This window comes from Xenopus laevis, chromosome 4S (genome assembly GCF_017654675.1).
Source record: "Xenopus laevis strain J_2021 chromosome 4S, Xenopus_laevis_v10.1, whole genome shotgun sequence".
Taxonomy (NCBI): domain Eukaryota; kingdom Metazoa; phylum Chordata; class Amphibia; order Anura; family Pipidae; genus Xenopus; species Xenopus laevis.
The window spans coordinates 127,652,086-127,676,674 of record NC_054378.1 but is presented as its reverse complement, the minus strand read 5'-3'; the positions used below and the strand labels follow the sequence as shown (position 1 = coordinate 127,676,674).

Here is a 24,589-nt window from a genome sequence, read left to right as displayed (position 1 = left end):
ATGCTCTGTTAAGGCTACAAATTTATTGTCATTGCCACTTTTTATTACTCATCTTTCTATTCAGGCCTCTCCTATTCATATTCCAGTCTCTTATTTAAATCTAATTTGGTCCCTAGCAACCAGACTGCTGAGGGATGCACCAAATCCACTATTTTGGATTCGGCTGAACCCCCGAATCCTTTGCGAAAGATTCAGCCTAATACCAACCCAAAGCTGAGTCCAAATTTGCATATGTAAAATTAGGGTTGGGAAGGGGAAAACATTTTTTCCCTTTTATTATGACAAAAAGTCACGCAATTTATCTCCCCATCCCTAATTTGCATATGCATATGACTCTAGTGGAAAAGGAATGAACTTCAAATACAATAGCCCTCCAAGTTATATGGGAAATAAATGAAGTAAATAAATAAAAAAGGCAGGTTTTAAAGCAACAGCAGCAATTTCTGGTTGGAAATGCAGGGGACAAGGTTGAGAATGCACCTTTGATTAAATTTTAAAACTGACATTTGTTAAGTGGAATCAGTAAGATTTTCCTCCCATCCATGAGTTACAAGGGGAGGCACCAGGAACTGGAGACCCCTGTGCCACTTATAGAGGTTTCCCAGGTAGATCATAGAAGCACTGAGCAGATGAAAAGATACAGCGGAAAAGGTGAAAAGGAAAAAACAAAAGTGGGATTGGGATTGATTGGAAAAGTCTGTTTTTCCTGGAGCAGAGGAGAGAAGCTCAAACCTGGCTCACTGGTGTTTCGCTTGAGTTCACCTTTTAAGAAATCTGAGAGGGCTCTCGTCTTGTTAGCAAATCTGCCTCAGCTAGGAATAAAGATGGTTATATGGTCCGACATGTAAAAAGCACTACAGAACTCCCGTCAAGCAAGAGGTACAGGGAGTTTTTAATTGTAGGCATACCTCCCAACTGTCCCTTTTTCGGAGGGACAGTCCCTCTTTTGACAGCTCAACCCGCTGTCCCTCATTTGTATTAGAAAGTCCCTATTTTCTCTGCACTGAACAGCCAGAAAAAGAAACAAAGTTTCTAACTTTTAGCAGAGAGCCCAGAACAGCAAACAGGTGCAAATAAGATACTTTGTAACAATTTTGAGACACAAAAAAACTGTTTAGATAAGGAGAAATATTTTCAAACTTTTATAACCTGCCAAATTTTGTAAAATTAACATGGTAATTAGGGGGTGTGGCCAGAGAAAGGGCGTGGTCAAAAAAAATCACTGCGATACGTGCGAAAAAATTGTTTGTCCCTCTTTTTACTTCCAAAATGTTGGGAGGTATGTGTAGGATCATCATTTAGCAGTCACCACCCAGATGCCCACAGGCTGATCTGAATTCCCATCCTCTATGGTCAACAACAAAAACATTTTTTTTTTTTTTTTACAGTACAGGTATGGGATCGGTTATCCGGAAACCCGTTATCAAGAAAGCTCCGAATTATGGAAGTTTTAGAAATGATTCCCTTTTACTGTGTAATAATAAAACAGTAGCTTGTACTGGATCCCAACTAAGATATAATTAATCCTTCTTGGAGGCAAAACCAGTCTATTGGGTTTGTTGAAGGTTTACAAGATTTTCTAGTAGACTTAAGGTGTGAAGATCCAAATTACGGAAATATCTGTTATCCGGAAAACCCCAGCTCCAGAGAATTCTGGATAACAGGTCCCATACCTGTAATAATAAAACAGTAGCTTGTACTTGATCCCAAGTAAAATATAATTAATCCTTATTGGAAGCAAAACCAGCCTATTGGGTTTATTTCATGTTTATATGATTTTCTAGTAGACTTAAGGTATGAAGATCCAAATTACGGAAAAGCTATGTTCCCAAAAATAAAGTTTATTATAGTGTAAAGTAGAGCCATGCTGGAGGAAAAGAAACTTTTTTGTTTTTTAAAAAATGGGATTTCAGCTATCTTTATTATAGGGCAATATAAAGGCAACATCTTTGATCCTCTACACTCGAATAACTCGTCGTTTCCACTGTGCAGGGGAGGCCCTATTATATTTTAGCAGAAGAGCAAGAAAGGTTAGAAGGATTAGTGATAGAACAGGTTTATCAAATGTGAATTGCTTTTCGAAATTCGAATACAGTCGAATGGGAGGTTATTTAAGAAAACATTTGAACGTCTAATATTAGATCGAATAGGAACGATCCAAAAATTCGATCAGAAATTTCAGGAAGGCTATTAACATCTTCAAATGGCTCAACGGACCTCTGCCATTGACTTGTACATGAACTCGGCAGGTTTTAGATGGTGAATATTCGAATTAGGACTGTTTCCATGGTCGAGGTGTGATAAATCTCACATTGGAATTTACATTCGAACAGGGCCTGGAGCCCACCAGGACTGCTATCCAGGGCCCCCCTATTGTGACGCGCCACTCAGTGCGCATGCACGAAGGAATTTTTTTTAAGAATATGAATATCGGTAGAGGGGGGTCTGAGGGTCGGGGCCCACCGTTTTTTTTCCCGGTGTCCTGCCAGACCAGTCTGACCCTGCATTTGAATAGGGGGATTAAAATTAGAATATGTGAATTTTGACACCAATAAAAATTTGAAAATTCTAATTTACTATTCGACCCTTAATAAATCTGCCTTTAAAGGAGAAGTCAACCCTTTAAAACCTGTACCCCCACCCCACAGAGGCCCCTCCCCCCAGCCTAACTGCCCTTGGGGGAATACTACTTTATACTTACCCCTCGGCGCAGATTCTGGCATCGGAGTTCCACACAGCCATCTTCCGTGTCTTCTTCCGGCGCTTCGGCAATTTTCGTGAGTTTCAGCACATGCGCAGTTGTCACGAACCAGCAAAATGCTCCAACTGCGCATTCACCAACATGCCGATCTCCCACCCAGCTTGCTGAAGACCTGGCAAATGGCTGCGCGGAACTCCGATGCCAGAATCTGCACCGAAGGTTAAGTATAAAGTATGGGGCATTTCCCCGAGGTGGGGGGGGGTTATGCTGGGGGGAGGAGGGAAGGGTGGTCTCCATAGAGTGGGGGGAACAGGGTTTTTTCTTAAAGGGTTGACTTCTCCTTTAAATGTAATTTAGACTACACCATTAAAACATGCACTGTAGAGCTGTGATATGTCCATATAGTCTGCCCCATGTAAGATAACCTAAATGTAATGACAAAAGCCCTTTTCCTCTGAATGATCCCTGTGTGATTTATGAATGTATTGCTCTACTTATGCTTTAAGTGAGGCTACAGTGGAAATATTGCTGCATTGTGACCTCACATGAACCTACATTTGTATCTGATCACAGGATTTTCCCTGGACGTACGAACAGATGAAAAGAATAACAAGACTCATAAGGGATCTGCTTGATGTTTTCCTGACTGACATTATACAGGACACCAGGGATACTTCCTACAATATCCCACTCCCCCTCCCACATTCCCCCCTGTAGTGTGGCCTTCGGAGCGATATTTATAAAAAAAAAAGCATGGTTTCCATCTGTTGGAAACTAGAACTCCCAGCTCCCCCAGCCAGCCATAGTTCACAACAACTAAAGGGAGGAAGGCCAAAGGAATGAGGCATAGGAAAGGAATGGCAAACCTTTAAATGCTATTGTTTTTTTATTTTATATTTGTCATTGTCTAATGGAAATATTAAATTTGACCTGTAGATAAACTAGGGATGCACCGAATCCACTATTTTGGATTTGGCCGAACCCCCGAATCCTTTTCGAAAAATTTGGCGGAATAACAAACCCAAATCCTAATTTGCATATGAAAATTAGTGGTGGGAAGGTGAAAATTTTTTTTACTTCCTTGGCTTCCTCCTTGTTTTGTGACACAATTTCCCTCCACGACCCTAATTTGCATATGCAAATTAGGATTCGGTTCAGCCGGGGAGAAGTATTTGGCCGAATCCGAATCCTACTGAAAAAGGTCGAATCCTGGCGAATCCCAGATTCGGTGCATCCCTAAAATAAACTCCGTTTAGTTAAATTGAGTTATATTTAATATGAGCCGCCCAACTTGGCTTTTTTTTTTGTGGAATTTGTGAAATGAAATAGCTGGAGCAGTTTGTACATTATTCATACAAAGACAAATCTACTTCTTTGGTGTCACACTTTGACCAGATCAGCAGTTAAACTCTGATAATGATGGCAAACTGAACCCCCCATAGGATTGATAACTAAACAAATCTGCAACATACCCTCATAGATGAAAGTTACCAAGAGAATCTGAGTTTTAAGTCTAGAATACACGGTTTGCCCTTATTTATCAATAAAAAAACGGATCAGGAAAAAACGCAGCCTTTTGGGATTGTCGGGGTTTGACACTGGTTTTTCCTCGGAAACTAAAATTTTTAGTTGTTTTCGGGCTTCAAACGGGAAAAATTTGGGGTTGAGTTTGAGTTTTTGAGGAAAAAACAGCGTCAAACCCTGAAAACTCTGAACATTTCTTGGGTTTAAGGGGACATCTGCCATTGCTTTTACATGAATTCGGCAGGTTTTAGATGGCGTATTTTTAGATTCGGACTTGAAACTGCTTCAGGGCATAATAAATCCGCCCTGACGCCACAAAAAAATTGCACATTAATAAATAACCACCTGAGAGTTGCAGGTTAACAAGATACAGAAGGTGAAAGGCTCAACATTTATGTTCTGGAAAATGATTATCTTAATTTGGTGTTTTGACAGATCAAATCTCTTTTAGACCCAGTTTGGAGACATGACAAAGCCCAGACACACACACACAGTTATGATTGGCTCAGAAAGAACATGGATGTATTAACTGGTGTTGTCTCTCAGGGTTGCTTACCTCTTGGTCCCGTCACCTGCACTGCCAGGGGAGCAATTCCAGCTTTGCTGCTATTCACAGTAAACTGCTGGGGGATATTTGCTCGTACTGCTGTGCCCAGCCCAGGCCCAGATGTCTTGACCTTGCCGGGATCCACAACATCTTTCACTGGTACTCTGAATGGACTGCCTGCAAAGTAATTACAGAGAAAAATGTAAGTCTGCAGGAACAAAGGCTCATAGTAGGACAACATTCAGCTTTCTAGAACACAAGTGTTTCCTCCAACAAATACTTCAATGGTGGCGGGGGGAATAGGTCCATTAAGAGAGCATGATGGGAAGTGTCCTGTGAGGTAACCAGGAAGTACTTACAGCAAATGAGAGTGAGGGGGAGAGTCCCGTGAGGTAACAGGGAAGTACTTACAGCTAATGAGAGTGAGGGGGAGAGTCCCGTGAGGTAACCAGTAAGCATTTACACAGCTAATGAGAGAGTGAAGGGGGAGTGTCCTGTGAGGTAACCAGGAAGTACTTACAGCAAATGAGAGAGTGAGGGGGAGTGTCCTGTGAGGTAACCAGGAAGTACTTACAGCAAATGAGAGAGTGAGGGGGAGCCCCTTTTGTGGCGCCTCTCATTTGTTCCACCCCTTTTTGTGTTTCAGGCCCCACCCCTTTCTTTTCCGCCCCCCATCATGGCTGGTAATTTTTTTTAAAAGGTGGCAACCATACTTACAGCAAATGAGAGTGAGGGGGAGTGTCCCGTGAGGTAACCAGGAAGCACTTACAGCAAATCAGAGAGTGAGGGGGAGTGTCCTGTGAGTAGGTTGCCACCTTTTGCAAATTTTTTTTCCGGCTGGTGGGGGACAGGTACAAAAAATAGTGTGGTGGGACGTCAAAGGGGGCGGGGTTGTGACACAAAGGGGCGGGCCACGGCACGGCCAGGACAAAAACTGAAGGACAAGGTAAGTTTACAGGGGATTGGGGACGGGCCGAGGGGTCTTTTTAAGGGTATTACAAATTTACCGGCAGCTACATTGCCGGTAAATTTGTAATACCGGCCCCGGCCTTGGCAGGTGTTTTACCGGCTAGGCCTGTAATATACCGGCCAGGTAGCAACCCTACCTGTGAGGTAACCAGGAAGTACTAACAGCAAATGAGAGAGTGAGGGGGAGTGTCCCGTGAGGTAACCGGGAAACACTTACAGCTAATGAGAGAGTGAGGGGGAGTGTCCGATGCGACAACTGTCGGATGCAGACGCTGCGTCTGCATTCGACAGTAGTGTCGCGTCGGCTCAACACTGCCACTTCATCCTTCATTCTATCTCTTACCTTAGTTTCGTCACATGTATTTTGTCGCAGCGCGCCGCAAACGTCTATGTAGTCCTACCCTAAGCCGAATCTCAAAATAGTGGATTCCATGCATCTCATCTGCACCTAATGTAAACATCTAAATCTACCTGATGCCCAGAATGCTGGCTTGGATTAAATACACATACATTTCATTATTTTTAGATCCAAGCAAATATTGCAGGCTGTTCTCCAGAATCCCTTTAACTAAACACAGGTTTAAAATTACACCTTTTCCTCCATTGTACAAATAATAGGAAATAATAATTACTGGAATAACCAATAGAGTTTCCCTAATACCTGGAATATGCTCTCCATTATATGTTATATTCACATCATAGTCCCCTGGAACATATGGAGTGTATTCCACACTGCAGCTGCCATCTTTGTTGTCTTTACAAGACATTTTGGATTCCGAGGGTCCTTCAACTGTAATTCCCAGACCACCAATCCCAGCCCCCCTGCAAAAAAATATTATTTGCACAATTACAAGTCAAAATATTTTGTGCCCCTGTATTGTATAGTGCTCCACTAAACCACAATCCCATTCTCCCCTGCTGCCTTTATCTGGTATACCCCATTACTGCTTTTAACACAAAAGCTCCTCTTTGTTCATTGCCTGTATAATATCTGAGCAGAAAAGTACAGAAACAGAAATTAAAAAGTCCCCACATTTTATTATGTTGGAAGGGCAATTACAATGTTGTGTTCAATGCATGACTGCTTAGTGAAATTAAAAATATATCTGGTCAAGTTTAAAATATGTTCTGTTTGTGCGCCCTGCAATCAAAGGAAAGATCAAAGACAATCTTGTACAATATACAGTGAGAACCAAAGCTTTACACATGAATTCTTAGTGTATATAAATATCAATCTTGTAACCAACATCAGTCTATAATTAGTGTTTATCTGCTTTTGATTTCCTGTAACTAGGCAATTTTCTGTATATATATATATACATATGGGTGGAAGGTGCCGTATAATTTGCCTTATTTTTATGTTGCTTATACAGTGCCAACACATTAACACACACATATTTTACACACACATCAGTCCCTGCCCCAGTAGAGCTTACAATCTAAGGAACCTACCATATTTACACACAGTAGGGTCAATTTCATTATGGGCCAATTAACGTGTCTGGATGTTTTTGGCGTATGGAAGGAAAATGGAGTTCCCAGAGTGGTTTCAAGTTTTCTAAGCGGATAATTTTGCCAAGGAGCAATGGCACTAGCGTTACTATTGAATCTAATGCTGAACTATACTGTATAAGCAAAACCCTTAGACCATTTTACTTTCTACCTCTCAAAATCATCCTGTGCAACAAAATAACTCCCTGCTGGCCTTAGAACGCAGATTCTATTCTATTAGTATCATAGTATATTATTTAATTCATGTACAAGTCAATAAAAACAACAAAGTGCATCGGTAGGAATGGAACTAGGCTGGGGTGTCCTCTACTAACCTTGTAATGACTGAGAACAAGTTTGGCTTGCTTGTCACAGCTTCTGTGAGTCCAGCACCTTGGGCTTTCACACGGTCAGGGTAGCACCCCTCTGTCACTCCTACTTTGAATGGGCTGTTGGGGACGGCTTCATCATCATAGGTCACCTTAATTGTATGAACACCTGAAACATCAAACATAGAGTATGGGTTAAACTTGGCGTGGAACTTCCAACTGCTTTTGATCTGCAACTCACAAAACAGTAATTGGATGTGTGGTAGAAAGTCATGTCGTTCTCTCAATGGTTACACTTTGATAGCTGCAGGTTTATTTTAATCAGAATAGAAATAAAGTTCTGGGCATATTTTAAATGTTAAAAAAATATTTAAAACAATTAGAATAAAGTGATTAAGGACAGTGTTGGACTGGCCCACCGAGATACCAGGAAAACTCCCGGTGGGCCCAGGTGTCAGGAGGCCCTTGTGCTGCTAAAGATTTGGCCTATTTCATGGCCATTTCCTATTTCTAGGAGAACAAAGATGCTAAATAGATGGAATAATAGATTATAGTCTGTAAAGAATAAAGACTAGGAGAATAGAGGTTGAGTGAGGAGAAGAATAATAATAGTACTCAGAGTGGGCCCCTGGTCTATGGTTCTTTGGTGGGCCCCTGGTCTAAGGTTTTTGGGTGGGCCCCTGGTCTAAGGTTTTTGGGTGGGCCCCTCGTGTCCCAGTCCGACAATGATTAAGGATCACGATAAAGACAAATAGAACATGCCTGGAGCTCTGTTGGCTTACTCCCACAGTCAAGCAGGTGTTTTACTTTGTTGCCTGGATATACTGCACAGTAGAAACCGGAGTTTAATTTACATCCAGCCCTAGGCATTGGCCCACAGCATGTCCTGTCTTTACTGATTGAGCAATGTGCAACCCCCAAAGTCCCTATGACCCTTTGTTTTTGAAAACCTTAGCAAGGCAGCTCCCCTGTTAAATTTAAACGTGCAAATGAGCAAGAGCTCTGTGCACACAGAAAGCCATATGCCCAATAGTGGATTGCATGTTTAACAGTAGATCATGCAGTGTAAACAAGGAAATGATTATCGATAGACAGATTAAAAATAGAGAAGTTAGATGGATTAAAGAAGAAAAAAGTATGTGGTTTCAACAGAAAATAAAATAAACGCCAAGCACCCCCATCCTTATTCATTTTAATTGCTCCAAGAAGTGAGCATTACAGCAGTCAGACCATGGCAGCCCCTCTGTAAGGTTTCTTGGTTACTGACACAGGCCTGAGTTACAGCTGTATTTTAATTGGCTCGCAAGGCTCGAATAAATTACGATGCGAGCGTGAGGTCATAGTGTGTGTGTGTGGGGGGGAACTGCATTACCGACCTTTTAAAATCCAGACTTCTTGGAGCTCTGTATTAAAAGGGTCCATAAGTCAGTGTGTTCTACAATGTTGTATACACAAGTGATATGTCACTCTTACACTTGTGGTTATTTATTAAGCTCCAAATACCCGAAATCCAAAAAATTCGGATTTTCAGACCTTAAAAAAAAACCGTAATTTTTCAGAATTTATTTAAGTACGATGGTATGAAAACTCAGAATCCAAAAACCCGGCATTTCGGGATCCTGTATTAGTCAATAGGGAAGGTCCCAGTGTCTGCGCTGCTGTCAATACAGATATCTGATGATTTTGGGCCAAAAAGTATTTTTTGCAAAAAAGTCCTAAAAAGTTTTCGCCCAAACCTATTTTTTTGAATGATAAATAAGGTCCATTCGGGAATTCGGAGGTGCTCTGATTTTTATCTTAGAATTACTGAGATAAATTTGGAGCTTGATAAATAACCCTCTTAATGTATAATGTTGAAATTTTATACCAATCCCTCTAATTTACACATCACAAGGGCCAGAGCGTACTGAATATATAATGCTGGACAGTCTATATAACTGTAGCTTTGAGTTTCTCCAGCTGATTCAGTCTAAGGGCAATGTCATTTCCGGGAGATACCGGTTTTAAAAATTTAATTAAATGGATTATTGGGAACTAGAAAAGTTACGACAAAGCTGTGCCTCCTTGCCTTAACACTGGGAGGAGAGCAGCCTACAAAAATAATTTATGCTCCGCCTATCAAGAGCATCCAAAAAGCAGGAAACATAAAAACCAAACTCCACCTCTTTTCCTTAAAGGAGATCTGTCACCCTAAAAAATAATTCCAAATCCTGTTTTATGATGTTATTCAAGCAAAATAAACTTCACTTATACCATATACATGATTTCAATTTTATTTCTTTTAGTCTTGTAAATCACAATCACATCAAGCAGGCAGCAGCCATTTTGTTTACACTGTTAGTAAGGCAAGCTTAAATCTTGCCAAATCATGTTCATACACCATAATGGAGCACCTGATGCCCATGTACTGGCTACAAAATTAAATGTTGAAGACAGAGGGGGAATGTAAGGAGGGCAGTGACATGTAGGTAGGGTTGCCACCTTTATTAAAAAATTTTACCGGCCAGTGGGGGGCGGGCACCAAAAGGGGGCGGTCCGTGACACTAAAGGGCAGAGCTACGCAATGGGCCGCTTAAAGGGGCGGAGCTACGTGGTGTGCCACAAAAGGGGCGGAGCAACATCGCACATCGCTGGAAAAAAGGTAAGTTATTTTCGAATTGGGGGCAGGCTAGGGGCTTTTTTTAAAGGGTATTTCAAATTACCGGCAATTGCATTGCCAGTAAATTTGCAATACCGGCCCCGGCCTTGGCAGGTGTTTTACCGGCTAGGCCGGTAAAATACCGGCCGGGTGGCAACTCTACATGTAGGAACTGCAGAATGGAAAGTGAAAGTAATTGCCTGGCCCGCCTCTATGACTAAGGCATAGAGGAGGGACAGGCAATATATTATTGACAGCTGAAGGTTTTAAATTAGTTTATAACCAGTATAGTTGCTTTAATAAAAAACATAATTTGGGTTTCATGATTAATTTTAAAAGGACTTTTATTATACATACAGTATTTTTATGAGTGGGTGACAGGTCCCTTTTAATACTGATAGGAGAACAGCCAAGAAGCAGGAAGTATGGAAAGGAACAAGCACCACCTACAAGCCCCCTACCTTAATGCTGGCAGGAGAGCAGCCTATAGAGTATATTTAAGTCATGCACTTAACTATAAGTTCAGTTTCCCAGGGGGATATTTATTTTGGGTAAAATTCACACTGGGTCAGGTTCAGAAACAATGTGCCCCATCCTATAACAAAAAATGTGAACTAAAGGGAAATATATTTTTTTATACAATTGCTGCAAATTTAATGCTTCCTTGAACATATTATTATTATTATAAGCCCTGGGAAATTAATGTGCTTATATTAGGGATGCACCGAATCCAGGATTCGGTTCGGGATTCGGCCTTTTTCAACAGGATTCCGCCAAATCCTTCTGCCCGGCCGAACCAAATCTGAATTTGCATATGCAAATTAAGGGCGGGGAGGGGAATTGCGTGACTTTTTGTCACAAAACAAGGAAGTAAAAAATGTTTTCCCCTTCCCACCCCTAATTTGCATATGCAAATTAGGATTCGGTTCGGAATTCGGCTGAATCTCTCACGAAGGATTTGGGGGTTCGCCGAATCCAAAATAGTGGATTTGGTGCATCCCTAGCTTATATATCACATGAATTACATACATGTAACAAACAGAATTACATAAATAACAACCGATACAAAAGGTGAGGAAGACCCTGTGCCAAAGGGCTTACAATCTATAGGGAAAGGGAATGAGACACAAGGTGTGGGAGTGGGCAACAATCAAAAGAAATCAAAAATAAGCAGGTGAGAGATGTAGCATAAGGTATTACATATGGTAGCTAAACAGAGTAAGGCTAGGCTTCTCTAAATAACTGTGTTTTTAAAGAGATCTTTTGAAAGCAGAAAGTTTGGGAGAGAGTCGGACCAACTGTGGGAGAGAGTTCCAGAGGAGGGGTGCAGCCCTTGCAAAGTCTTGAATGTGAGCGTGTGAGGAGGTAATGAGAGAAGAGTTGAGGAGCAGGTCAGTAGAGGAGCATAGTGAACATTTGGGTGAGTATCTACAGATGAGTTCAGAGATGTAGGGAGGGACAGAGTTATGAAGTGCTTTGAATGTCAGGGATATATCCAAAAAGATTTAAAGAAATATTCCTATGCCTAGTGAAAATCTGTATTATACTGGCTTTAAAATGAGTTTGCTTGAATGGCATCCACACAGCATGAAGAAATATAACCAGTGTATCAGATGTATATCTTTCCTTCAATACGTTACCTTTTTCAAAGGGAGTGTACTCCACAAAGTAAGTTCCATCTCCATTATCTCTTAGAACATAATCGGTGGACGCACCGGACGGATTAGTGATTTTGGTTTTGACGTGATCGCCTCCAGTTTTGGCTAGTGATTTGGCATCCACGGTAAAGTCTGTTGTAGCTTCTCTAAAAACCCCTGCGATGGAAGAAAATGGCAATCACCCAGCAAAACACACAATCAAAATGAATGTATCCCTAAATTAATTTTATTGCGCCACCATGACAATCCATAGACAGGAACTGCACATTCTGCTTTTGAGTAAAACATTCCATCTGCCCTTGAAGGTGCGGTTCACCTTTGTGTTCACCGTTGTATGTTATACTATGACTAATTCTAAGCAACTTTTCAATTGGTCTTTATTTTTTCATTTTTATTAGTTTTTGAATAATTTGCCTTCTTCTTCTGACCCTTTCCAGCTTTCAAATGGGGATCACTGACCCCATCTAAAACACAAATGCTCTGTAAGGCTACAAATGTATTTTTGTTGCTACTTTTTATTATTCAACTTTCTTTCTCTACATCATACTTAAAGGTGAACAACCCCTTTAATAACCTGGAAAAGCCAGCAAATGCCAGCTTTGTACAGAATGATAAGAATTCTGGTGTCCCCAGTAGTGATGTGTGGGTTGGGATTTCCCCGACCAGCACCCGACCCTAACCCGCCCTCCCTTAGCCCGCCTGCATCCGCACTTCCGGGTTGCTTTTATAGACCCGCCCACCCCATCACAAAAGGGGCGGGGCAAGCAGGTGCATCGTCTATAAAAGACAAATCTGGATGGCATTTGAGCTCAACCCGCATCTGCGAAGAAGCATGAGAGGTCGGCCCAAACCCGCCAGACCTGCGGCTATTGGGCCGGCCCGCACATCACTAGTCCCCAGTGTCTACTCTGTTACAGCTGATCAGAGTTGGTGGGTCCCCGCCAGCAGAAAGCAAGCTGCATCTATCTGATTTGTTTCAAGCTCTGGGTACTGATAAAGTTATTGAGGAATTATCAATTATGTGCCCAGCACCTTCCTCCTCTGTTTTCTGTATGTTCCAAGGGATCAAGATCATACTAATTGGAACTAAGTGGGAGTTTAACACTGCAATCTCCCATTCAGCGGTCTAAAGGTGGCCATAGATGCACCAATAATATCGTATGAAACAAACATTTGTACGATTTTTGGTGCGTGTATGGTGGCAGATGAGCCGCCCGATATCGGCAGAAGACTTGGGCTGGCCGGAAAATTTTGATTGGTCACCTTTGAAGGCATCCGAACATCGCCCATTGTTAGTGCTGAATCATCAAATACAGGCAGAATTCGATTGTTTCTACCTGTATATTTGACGATTCAGCTCCACACGTGTGTATTTGAAAGAACAATTTTTCCTGTAAAGAGCGTAATTGTTACGTCTATGGCCTTACGTGTCATAGAATTTATGAAAAAGTTCACCTTAACAGCTAACCCTATCAGGGTTATCAAATTTGCTTACCTTTTTCTTCAATTCCTGGTCCAAACACTTTAATATTACTGGTATCCACAGCTGGATCAACTTTAACTCGGGCAGGGAACTTTGGCACTTGTTCTCCACCGTATTTCAATGCCAGTGTATACATGCCAGCAAAAAGTGGCACGTAGGTGACTGTGTATGTCCCGTCTTTGTTATCCTGTACATTAACCTCCGCTTGTGACCCAGAATCAGAGACAGCCTCAACTGCCAGGTCACCTGGTCCTGCTTGGGAACAGTCCACATGAATCAAGCCAGTTTCTCCTACTTTGCCATGCTCGAGGCCTGGACCCGTGGCGATTACTTTGGAAGGATCAAAGGGCATTTCAACATTTGCTTGAAAAGGTGACCCCGGAATGTGGGTTTCCTCAAACAGGATGTTAACAAAATATTCTCCTGGTGTAGTAGGGAGGTAGGAGACAGAACATGTGCCATCGCCATTGTCAGAACATTCAATCTTCGCTTCACAAGGTCCTTCAACAGTTAGACCCAAACCACCAGTTCCAGCTCCTTTTGTATCAATGGTAAACTCGGCAGGTTTTCCAACAAGACCACCTTTGAGACCTGGTCCATAGGCCTTCACCTAAATAGAAAGTTGCCCATTGGGCAGACAAAACAAGAGTTACAAAAATATAGACCAAAATAGATCTCTGGACCATAGTTTGTATGTACTGAACTTCTGATATGTCCTTGGACTGAAAACCCTAAGTTTGTAATGGGAATTTTACTTCAAAAACAACAAGAGGGACTGTAAGTTTGACAAGCCTAATAAAGCGTTACTATCTCCCTTCTGTCCTGCTGCTTCCATCTTGTACAGTACAGACTACCCCCCTTATCCTTAGGGGCCCCACTATCCTCTATAGGAATCACTAAAGAAACGGTTGGCCATGCCTTTTTGTGTTGATTAATACTCATAGTCTATATCAAAACCATGAAATCCCTTATAATTTGATATCTTCTGATAACATAAATATTAATTAGTCCTGCAACTCAATCAAGGACTGATAACAGTATTATACCCCTTAAAGTACATCAGACGCTTGCCCTGTTGGGAACTTCTTGAGCTACATGCCACTGAACAGAATGGCCCAAAAAGCCATTGCCATTAAAGTCTACGGTTGACTTTAAACTGGCTGAACATTGTTGGCTTAAATGTAACAAAAGCCTCTCTCACTGGAGGATTTCTGTACCTCATGGGAACATGAAGAAATAAAAGCGTGGAAGGTATTACAGCTAAGCCGTGCCAATTAATTTTGGTTACAAATCCATGTTTTCCATCAATGCATCCACACACATCAAGCACATGTAACACTCTGCAGAGCACCAGTCACTTAGCTGGGTTACACTCTTGGGGTATCTCAAATCCCAGGTCTGTACAGAATATGACCAACATTGACTTTAATGATACTGAACCCCTTCCTTTTCTGGTACCTAATGATACCATCCTTCAATTATAAGGAATGGCATGGTTCTTGGAATTACAAGTTTCCCTGATAAGATCCCTCTTCTGATCCTCAATGTATTTACACCTTTCTTCATATTATTACCCGATTCCTATGAAGCTCAGCTGCCTTTCGTTCAGTTCATTTCTGCTCAGATCAAGTATTTTAAATATTGCCTCAAAGAGCAACTTTGTATTAGTGTGGGGATTAGAAACTTAACATGGGATACACTGGGCTGCCAGTACAACATACAATAACTTATTAATGAAAACTTGTTCTATTAAGTTGCGTTCCTCTCCAAGAAGAGTTGTCATTTTACCTTTGATGGATCAGGAGGCAAAGTGGCTTCCACTACATATGGACTTCCAGGAACTGGATTCCCATCATAAGTCACATCAACATTGTACAGACCCTCCTCTTTGGGAATATATTTCACAGTGCTGCACTCTTTACCACCAACAGGTTCCACCAGACACGGGACTGATTTTCGGCTAGGGCTGGAGATCTTCACCTCCAGTTTTCCTTGCCCACCAGCTCCATTAGGATCCACAGTAAACAGCTGATCTTTGCCAACCTCCACTCCTGTTAAATATAAAGACATACGTCACCCTTACCGGTTGAAAAGTTGGGCACCTGTGGGGGAGCCAGCTCTGTAGACTGGGACCACTTGTTTGGAAAGAATCTGCACTAATGTAAGTGTAAGCTTAGACGATGATCTGTCATGGACTTTTCATGAACAAGTTGGATGTTTGCTCTTCATACAGTTGTTTCTTTGGCTGTTCCTATAGCAGTTGGCAGGTGACACTTGTATTGGGAATATTTTAATTATTTGGGTGAGGTGAGATGTGAAAAGTTAATTACAATAGGCGCTTACAATCCAGAAAAAGCACAGGAGAGGCATGGAATGCATGCTTGGCTTTTCCACAAACTGTGAATAGAACGTCTGTCAGATGTAGTTAATAGCTCAGTTTTACTATGTTAGACACGTTTCTGTAGAAACCACTGATTTATGAAATCTATAACCGGTTCAAATAATGTCCCTTTAACTTACTACTTTCCAGGCCATTTATTCGGATCTTGTTCAAGTCCAGCGGCGCTGCCACCCCTACGGTAAAGGGGCTCTTCGGAATAGGGTCACCGCCGTAATTCACAGACACTTTCATTTTGCCCTAGAAGAATTCAAAAGAACACAGTAGGAAGCAAGATGGTGAGGTAGTGATGTTCCCTCTACAGAAATGTATACGAGTATTTTGTGTGCGCTCTCTCTCTCTAGAGTACTAGTTTGTGGTTTTCTAGCTGCCGACGCTAAAGCCTAATGGCAGTCAATGGGTTGGCCAATTCTATTATTAGATAAGAATAACAGTAACCAATAGAAATATTAACTAGAACTGGACCTGGCATGGTATATGGATGTTATATTTCAATCTTCAAATTAAACAGGAATGTTATGCGGCCGTTAACAGTCAATTACAATTCCCCGCAGCCACTTCAGTTACAGCCAGATGTTTAGCTGGTGGTGATTCTGACATCCCTTTTCTTAAACCTGTAATGGGATATGATTTGCTAAAGAGACAAGACGTCTCCATCCCTTTTTAGTTAAAAACTGGAAGGACAAAATAAGGGGACAGATTTGGCCCTATACCCAGACTGATGTTCTGCCAGGAAATTAGTAATTGGCAGCCATTATTACTATGAGCTCCATAGTTCAAACCTCAAGCAACTTGTAGTGCAAGGTATTAATGGCCATGGCCTTCCAGATGATACAACAATAATTATCGGCTCATGCAAAGATCCAGACTGAGATTTGAAATAGGCCCTGAAATTTCAAGTACACAGAGACCGAAACAGCCCCCCACAAGCCCAAAAATGTGTGCACTAGGTCAGCTGGGAGTCTTGTCAAAACGCAGGTCATGGGAATAACACTGGGAATTGAACCAATGATAATGAATCAGACCAAGTGAACTGACCCTTTAAAAAATCCCAAATGATGCCACACAAGGGATAACGGAATTTCTATTAATGAGAAGAGCAATGGAACCTATTATTTGGCAGTTTTGCCATCTACATGTTTCCGTGCCATCCAAAATCTGGTCCTTTTTGTAAACAATGGTTTATTTGCAGGAACTGAAAGCTGAGTAGCCACAAAGGGCCCGTATGGCAACAATAGCATAATGCACATGTGCACTACATCTGGGAAGGGATAATTATCCCAACTTCCTAATCAATATGAACCGGCTGTTGTAAATGTATGGAGTCTGATAACTCCAAACAAACGTTTCAGATTATGTACAAATCAGAGCCTTGTTCTTACACACCGAACCAACAGAAAATGCCCATATTTTGTTGAACAACTGAGAATCCAAGACATTCAGGGGCCGCGCACAAATTGGGCTCAGACAAGCACATTTCTGGAAGACAGTTCCAAATCGCTGCCACTGAGATTACTCACGGAGCTTGTTTTGCACAGTTTGGCTCTGATTTTATTCTACACGGATCTCGCTCGCTGCCAAAGTGCTACGATGCTCAAAGCTGAACAAAGTGCTTCTCTTCTTGCCAAATCCGTTTTCCATTTGTCTTTATCCAGAACAGGGAGTGCATCACGTTACACAAGAGCTGGCACCTTATAAATTAGCCGTGAATATAAACATTCCCTGTGTGGCATTTCACATGAGGAATCCGTACAAGTTGCCTCTATTTCAATTTACATCTATTGAATTAGTTGAACCCAGAGAAGCATTGGAGGGGGAATGTTACTCGAGCAATCAGAACTGCACCGGATACAATTCTTGGGTCTGTACTGTGTGAATAAAGAACTACAGTAAAATGCCTCAAGCAACAGAGCAAGCTCCTATACCATGGGCATACAGGGAAGCAAGGGTTAATGGCACCGCAAACTTACAGGGCTTTTTCTTTTTCTTTCAACAGGTCCGGCATTCTGAAGAATGGATAGTCTGCAATATATTTCCTACACCTTGTGTTACTTTGAGCATAGTAGCCAAGGTTGAAAAATATATGGATCCATCAAGTTAAACCTTTTGCTCAAGCCAATGCTACCCAACACTAATACAGAAGGCATTAAAATAACTCCCTTTAAATCATGTTTACCCTCATCAAGAGGAAAAAGTACCTTCCTGACTCTGAAATATCAGAGTAGTACCTAGATCAGCACTGTGGTACAGGTATGGGACCTGTTATCCAGAATGCTCGGGACCTGGGGTTTTCTGGATAACGGATCTTTCCGTAATTTAGATCTTCATACCTTAAAGTGGACCTGTCACCCAGACACAAAAATCTGTGTAATAAAAATCCTTTTCAAATTAAACATGAATTCCAATTTCTATTTTTTATTAAAGCATTCATAGCTGTTGTAAACTCATTTAAAAATCTCAGCTGTCAATCAAATATTGTCTGCCCCTCCTCTATGCCATGAGGCGGGGCAGACAATTACTTTCACTTTCCATTCAGCTCTCTCTACATGTCACTGCTCTTCCCGCATTCCCTCGTTCTTTTCACCATTTAATTGTGTAACCAGGACATGGGGATGGACATCAGGTCCCCCATTCTGGTGCAAAAACAAGATTCTGAGATGATACAAGTCTTGTCTTAATAACAGTGTCCACAAAATGGCTGCTGCCTGCTTGCTATCATTTTGATTTCCCAGACTGAAGGAAACAAGATTCAAATAATTTATATAGTGTAATTAAAGTTCTTTTTGCTTGACTAATGTGATAAAATAGGATTTTGAATAATTTTTTTGGGTGACAGGTCCCCTTTAAGTCTATCATGTAAACATTAAATAAACCCAATAGGCTGGTTTTGCTTCCAATAAGGATTAATTATATCTAAGTAGGGATCAAGTACAAGTTACTGTTTTATCAGGAAAAAGGAAATCATTTAGATAAAAATTTGGATTATTTGATTATAATGGAGTCTATGGGAGACAGCCTTTCAATTTCTGGATAATGGGTTTCTGGATAACTGATCCCATTTCTTTACCAATTCCAGTCATTATCCTTGTATCTTCCCACTTACTGAAATGCCTCAGCCCAAAGCTGCAAAAATGATATATTAATTTGCTTGCAAATAGCGATACTTCCTGAAAACACATCACTTTGGCTGGTTAAAAACAAATGAGGCACAGCTATGCTCCGACTCTGCAGCCCCTCGGTGGTTTAGCATCAGCTTCCTTCAACTTAAAATCTGATATTTTGTGATTTTAGCTGAATATCTGAATATCACCCTCATAAATATCAGCACTCAGCAATATTCAGTATGGCTGGCAATCAGATTCTTCTGTTATTATTTGCATTGTTACCAGGGTATAGATGATTGGTACCATATTTCCCTCCCAGGGTACCTCGCTATTTACATTAATACGGGTGCTGATTCGGAGTGATTCCTTTTGAACATAACTGGAAGCATAAGCAAACAGAGCAACACAGTCCGTTTCTATGTTCCCAGAGCAGGAGGAATCCGGACTTTCACTGAAGCAGAGAACCAGGTTACTATTGTATGCGTTACACATCATTTCTCATTATAAACACACGGAATACAACACCCTCCGTTTTACATGATACTGGGGAGGAAAGAAAAGAAAGAAACAGAGGAAAAAATGAAGAAAAACAAGAATAAGAATTAGGGGGTGATTGTGTGCGCCGAAATTTCTAATCTGCATTCATTTCTAATGAAATGTATTTCAAAAAGTATTTTTTTCTGGTGCGTTAAAGGAGAAGTAAAGCTTAAAAAAGTAGAAATGTTGTACATGATCTTTTGTGCTTCTTTAGCAGTAAAGATCTGTGTCTCCAAAGATGCCCCAGTAGCTCCCCACATTCTTTTCTGATGATTCACTGCACATGCTCTGTGCTGCTGTCACTTACTGAGCTTAGGGAGCCACTCACAATATACAGTACACATAGAATAGAAATGTCACAATATAAGGCTGATTAGTCATTAATACAGATTCACTATATAAAATATGCCATTTTTAGCCATATTAATTTTTAGGGGTTAGTTCTCCTTTAATCTGTCTATCAACCTCCCAGTGCAGTTAGTTCTAATGTAACATACTGTAAATGCAGAACCAACTGATATCACATTACATATAACCATTGATGAAGCAAAACTAATTTGAAGATAGTTAAATGAAGCATTTTGAAACAGGAGCTCATCTCAGAATCTTGTATAATTGTTATGTATTTAATCAGCCTGAGAAAGATATTTATGTGATCAATTCATTGACTTGGAAGCAGCACAATTTCACTTTTTAGTTAATTAGGGCATTACATTTTTTTGTTTGCTCACATTTTGCCTTTAACCAGGTACCTTTTTCATCTATAAGTGGCTTTTTTTTGTAGCAATGAAAGCTCACACGGTGAATATTGGGTTTCACTGAATAGAAACAGAAAACTTTGCTCCTCAGCAACAAAAACCCAGAACTCATTATGGGGGAAGATTTATGGCAATCGTTACTCAGGAAACAACTCAATCCTGGAAATATACATCGATCTTTCTCTTTTAAGGAATACAGTCGTGAGAGCTAAAAAGGTTCACTTATTCCTGTAAACAACACGCCTGCAGGTAAAGTGTAATTATAATTATATCACACTTGTGTCAAAGGGCTCATTCACAACCAGTGGAGTAACTACAGGGTCGGACTGGGCCAGCAGGACCTCGGAAAAAAACCCGGTGGGCCCCCGGCTCCAGTGGGCCCCACCGGCCCAGATCCGCACCCTGGTTTTCTTCCTCACGGCACAAAAAAGCAATATGCGCGCTGACGCTCGCTGGCACACATGCGTCGGGTAGGTTGACAGACGGGAGTTGCCGAGGCAGCATCCCCCAGGGTCCGGAGTGGGGCCCTGAGGCAGAAGCCCCGATGGGCCCCGACAGGTCCGGACTGAGAATTAAAATAGGCCCTGGCATTTCAGGTACATAGAGGCCCAAACAGCCCCCACCAGCCCACTAAATACTGACTTTCTATGGGACCTTATAGCAGCCCCTCTGGCACTTGCCAGAACCCACAGATTTCCAGTCCAGGCCTGGGCCCCCCAGGGTAATTAGATGTTACTCAGCCCCACAGCAAATTAACTTTATGGCCCCCAACATATCCAGAGATTGTCCTGTTTTGCCAATATATGTTAAAATTCCTTATTATTTGGGCTGCAGGGGGCCCCTGTTTACAATTTGAAGAAGACATTTGCCTAAAGAATTATGTACGGATGCCAGAAACTGCACCATCCCATGGGTTTTTGATGAATTAGACCTCATCTGTATAAGACGCAATTCTTCATTATGACTATTTACACTTGAACTGTGGAGATAGTCAGCCTATGGGGCAAATTGACTAACCTTCGAAAATTTGCCAGCGATGGCTTCGCTCACATAGATACACTTCACCAGGCATAGATTCGCCAGGACAACGCTAATTCACTAAAATCCGAAGTTGTGTCCAGGGAGCCGAATGCTGGCGAAGTTGCGCTAGTGTTAATGCGGCAAGCAAAGAGAAGTTGCGATAGTGTTGGCTAATTTGCATACGGCCGGAAGTTAAAATTGAATGGACTTATATGTTGCAGCAAATACATTACATTACACAAGTCCAGGGAAAACTTAATAAAATAAAGTTGTTATATTGCCCTACACATGAGTCCAGTGTATAGTTTATGTGCCACATGTTAGGAAATGTAGGGGGGAAGCCAAGTAACCCAGAAAAAATTTACGATCTTTTGCAGCCAATCACCCTGAAAAATTAAAAGTCGCCAGCATTTTTTGGGATGTAGAAAAATTTTCAACTATTTTTCTGAGGAAGTCCTATCTACTCTATTGCACTTTGCCTGGTCTGAGGTGGCCAAGGTAAGTCTGGCGCAAGAGGTAACATTCGGTAAAATCCGCATCTTAGTGATTTTGCGTAGTTACGTCCCTTCGCCAGGGCGCAACTTCGCCAGGCGCAAGGGAGCGAATTACCACTAGAGTCTATCTCCTTCGCTAGCAAAGTTCCACCAGTCAGTAAATTGGCGAATCACCAAAATGATGTCACGCAGACGAATTCTCACTTCACCCTTTAGTAAATCTGCCCCTATATCTGAAAAGCACATTTGCAGCACTGTGGCTGATTTGGCTTTTATGGGAAAGATAAAAAAGGCTGCAGCAAAGCAAAGAAGACCAATGGCCTGGCGGTTGGATAATGCTTGGAGAAAAAGCTGCCAATTGATACTTTCGTCAGGTACCTGCTGTGTCGGAGTGTATCGGACAGTGTGTGAATAATCGTAGTTGTCTATGATCTCGAAGTCTTTCACTGCATCCCCTGCGGCTGCTCCAGTAAAGGACACATCGACCGGGGCCTTCCCTGCACCCTTGGTGTAAACTGTAAAATGCGAGGGTTTCCCGTTTTCAACACCTGAAATAAAACAAAGCACACGCATTGCATTATACAGGTCTCCAAGTGCCGGGGTGTTAAAACAATAAGGGGGATTTAATAAATACAACTTTAAATGAAATAAATATGGAATATGTAACCTTTCTGCTTCTATCACTTAAAAATGTATTAAGAGCAAATTATTCATGGTTTACCTTTACTCCCCACCCCTAGAATTAACATTGCAAACACAGAGAGTGATTACGGTTGCCACCTGGCCGGTATTTTACCGGCCTAGCCGGTAAAAACTACTGTTGATTACAATATTATTAATAGGGGAAAAAGATAAATATATAGGAAGGCCGGTATTTTTTTCTTGAAAAGGTGGAACCCTAAGAGTGATACAAGTACTAAAACTCCCTTCACTTTACAGATTTACATATTATAAAGTTCATTATATACAGGGTTTAAAACTTGGGAGGAAGAATCTTCTCCTGACACAAAGAAGTGCCAAGGTACTTCTTCATTCCCACTAGTATCACAAGGGGTTAAAACTGAATTTTTAAATTAAACCAATAGGCAGCATTTATATCACGGCACTGATCTTAAATAGGATATTGTCTGTTTATTGGTCAGATTGATCTACAAAAGCCTGAAGTAACTGCTGTTTTTATACAGGTAAGGGATCTGTAATCCAGAATGCTCGGGACCAAGGGCTTTCTGGGTAATGGATCTGGATCGTCAGACCTTAAGTCTACGATAAAATAGGGATGCACCGAATCCAGGATTCTGTTCGGGATTCGGCCAGGATTTGGCCTTTTTCAGCAGGGTTCGGATTTGGACGAATCCTTCTGCCCGGCCGAACAGAATCCTAGTTTGCATATGCAAATTAGGGGCAGGAAGGGAAAATCGCATCACAAAACAAAGAAGAAAAAAATGTTTTCCCCTTCGCACCCCTAGTTTGCATATGCAAATTAGGATTCCGTTTGGTATTTGGCCAATCTAAAATAATGGATTCAGTGCATCCCTCCTAGAAAATCATATAAACATGAAATTAACCCAATAGGCTGGTTTTGCATCCAATAAGGATTAATTATATCTTAGTTGGGATCAAATACAAGCTACTGTTTTAGTATCACACAGAAAAAGAAATCATTTTTAAAAAATTGGATTATTTGGAAAAAATGGAGTCTATGGGAGATGGCCTTTTTGTAATTCAGAGCTTTCTGGATAATGGGTTTCCGGACAACTGTACAAAGAAAGGAACAACATTTATAGCGGCTGTGGATCTGCAAATGGCAAACCTACCGGATTTACTCAGTCCTGGGCCCTCGGCTCTCACTTTGCTGGCGTCGTGTGAGGGATCGACTTTGATTCTAAAAGAACTTTCAGGAATTTCCTTAAAAAAAAACAAAAAAAAAAAACAAATGAAACCCAGCCCCATACACACACCCCTCCATACTCCATATAAATGATATATACCCATATCTATACTAACTATAGAGTTTAGTATCACAATAGTCTTTGTATTATGTCTGTCCAAGAAATCATCCAAGTCCCTCTTATAGTCATTAACTGAATCATCACCCGGCAGTGCATTCCCCAACCTCACTGTCCTCACTGTGATGAACCCCCTACTCTGTTCCTTTAAATGAAACTTCTTTTCCTCTAGTCTGAAGGGGAGGCCTCTGGTACGTGATTCTCTTTATGGGTAAAAAGGTCCCCTGCTATTTGTCTATAATGTCCTCTAATGTACTTGTAAAGTCTAATCATGTCCCCTCACAAGCGCCTTTTTTCCCCCAGAGAAAACAACCCCAACCTTGTCAGTCTCCCCTCATAATTTAACTCTTCCCTCCCTCTAACCAGTTTAGTTGCACTTAGTCTCTGCACTCTCTCCAGCTCATTTATATCCCTCTTAAGGACTGGAGTCCAAAACTGCCCCCATACTCCAGATGAGGCCTCACCAGGGACCTATAAAGAGACATAATTATGTTTCATCCCTTGAGTTAATGCCAAGATCCTTCTCAGTTACGGAAACTCCCGACACACTGCCATTTAGGGGGCAGATGTATCAAGGGCCGAAATTCGAAGTACAAAAAACTTCTAGATTCGACCATCGAATAAAAAAATCAAATTCGAAGTTTTTTCAACAAATTTGGCAATCCTGTGGTAGAATAAAAATCATTCGATCGAACGATTTTTAGCGATCGATCGAAGGGTTTCTATTCGACCAAAAAAATTAGAAAAGTACTCTGGAAGGTCCCCATAGGCTAACATTGCATTTCGGTAGCTTTAATTTGGCGAAGTATGAAGTCGAAGTTTTTTAAAGAGACAGTACTTCGATTATCGAATGGTCGAATAGTCGAACGATTTTTACTTCGAATCAAAGTCGAATGGTCGAATATAGCCTATTCGATGGTCGAAGAACCCAA

At 41.3% G+C, this 24,589-nt stretch overlaps 1 protein-coding gene across 1 annotated transcript in view; it reads right to left on the bottom strand.

Moving 5' to 3' along the window:
- LOC108715054 (filamin-B-like) overlaps positions 1-24,589 on the bottom strand; it is a 71,275-nt gene that overhangs the window by 34,827 nt on the left and 11,859 nt on the right. The window contains 9 exon segments of the mRNA XM_041561837.1: positions 4,782-4,949; positions 6,403-6,563; positions 7,568-7,730; positions 11,840-12,013; positions 13,353-13,950; positions 15,129-15,391; positions 15,861-15,978; positions 22,030-22,199; positions 23,466-23,556. Of these exon segments, the coding sequence (XP_041417771.1) occupies positions 4,782-4,949; positions 6,403-6,563; positions 7,568-7,730; positions 11,840-12,013; positions 13,353-13,950; positions 15,129-15,391; positions 15,861-15,978; positions 22,030-22,199; positions 23,466-23,556 (1,906 nt within the window).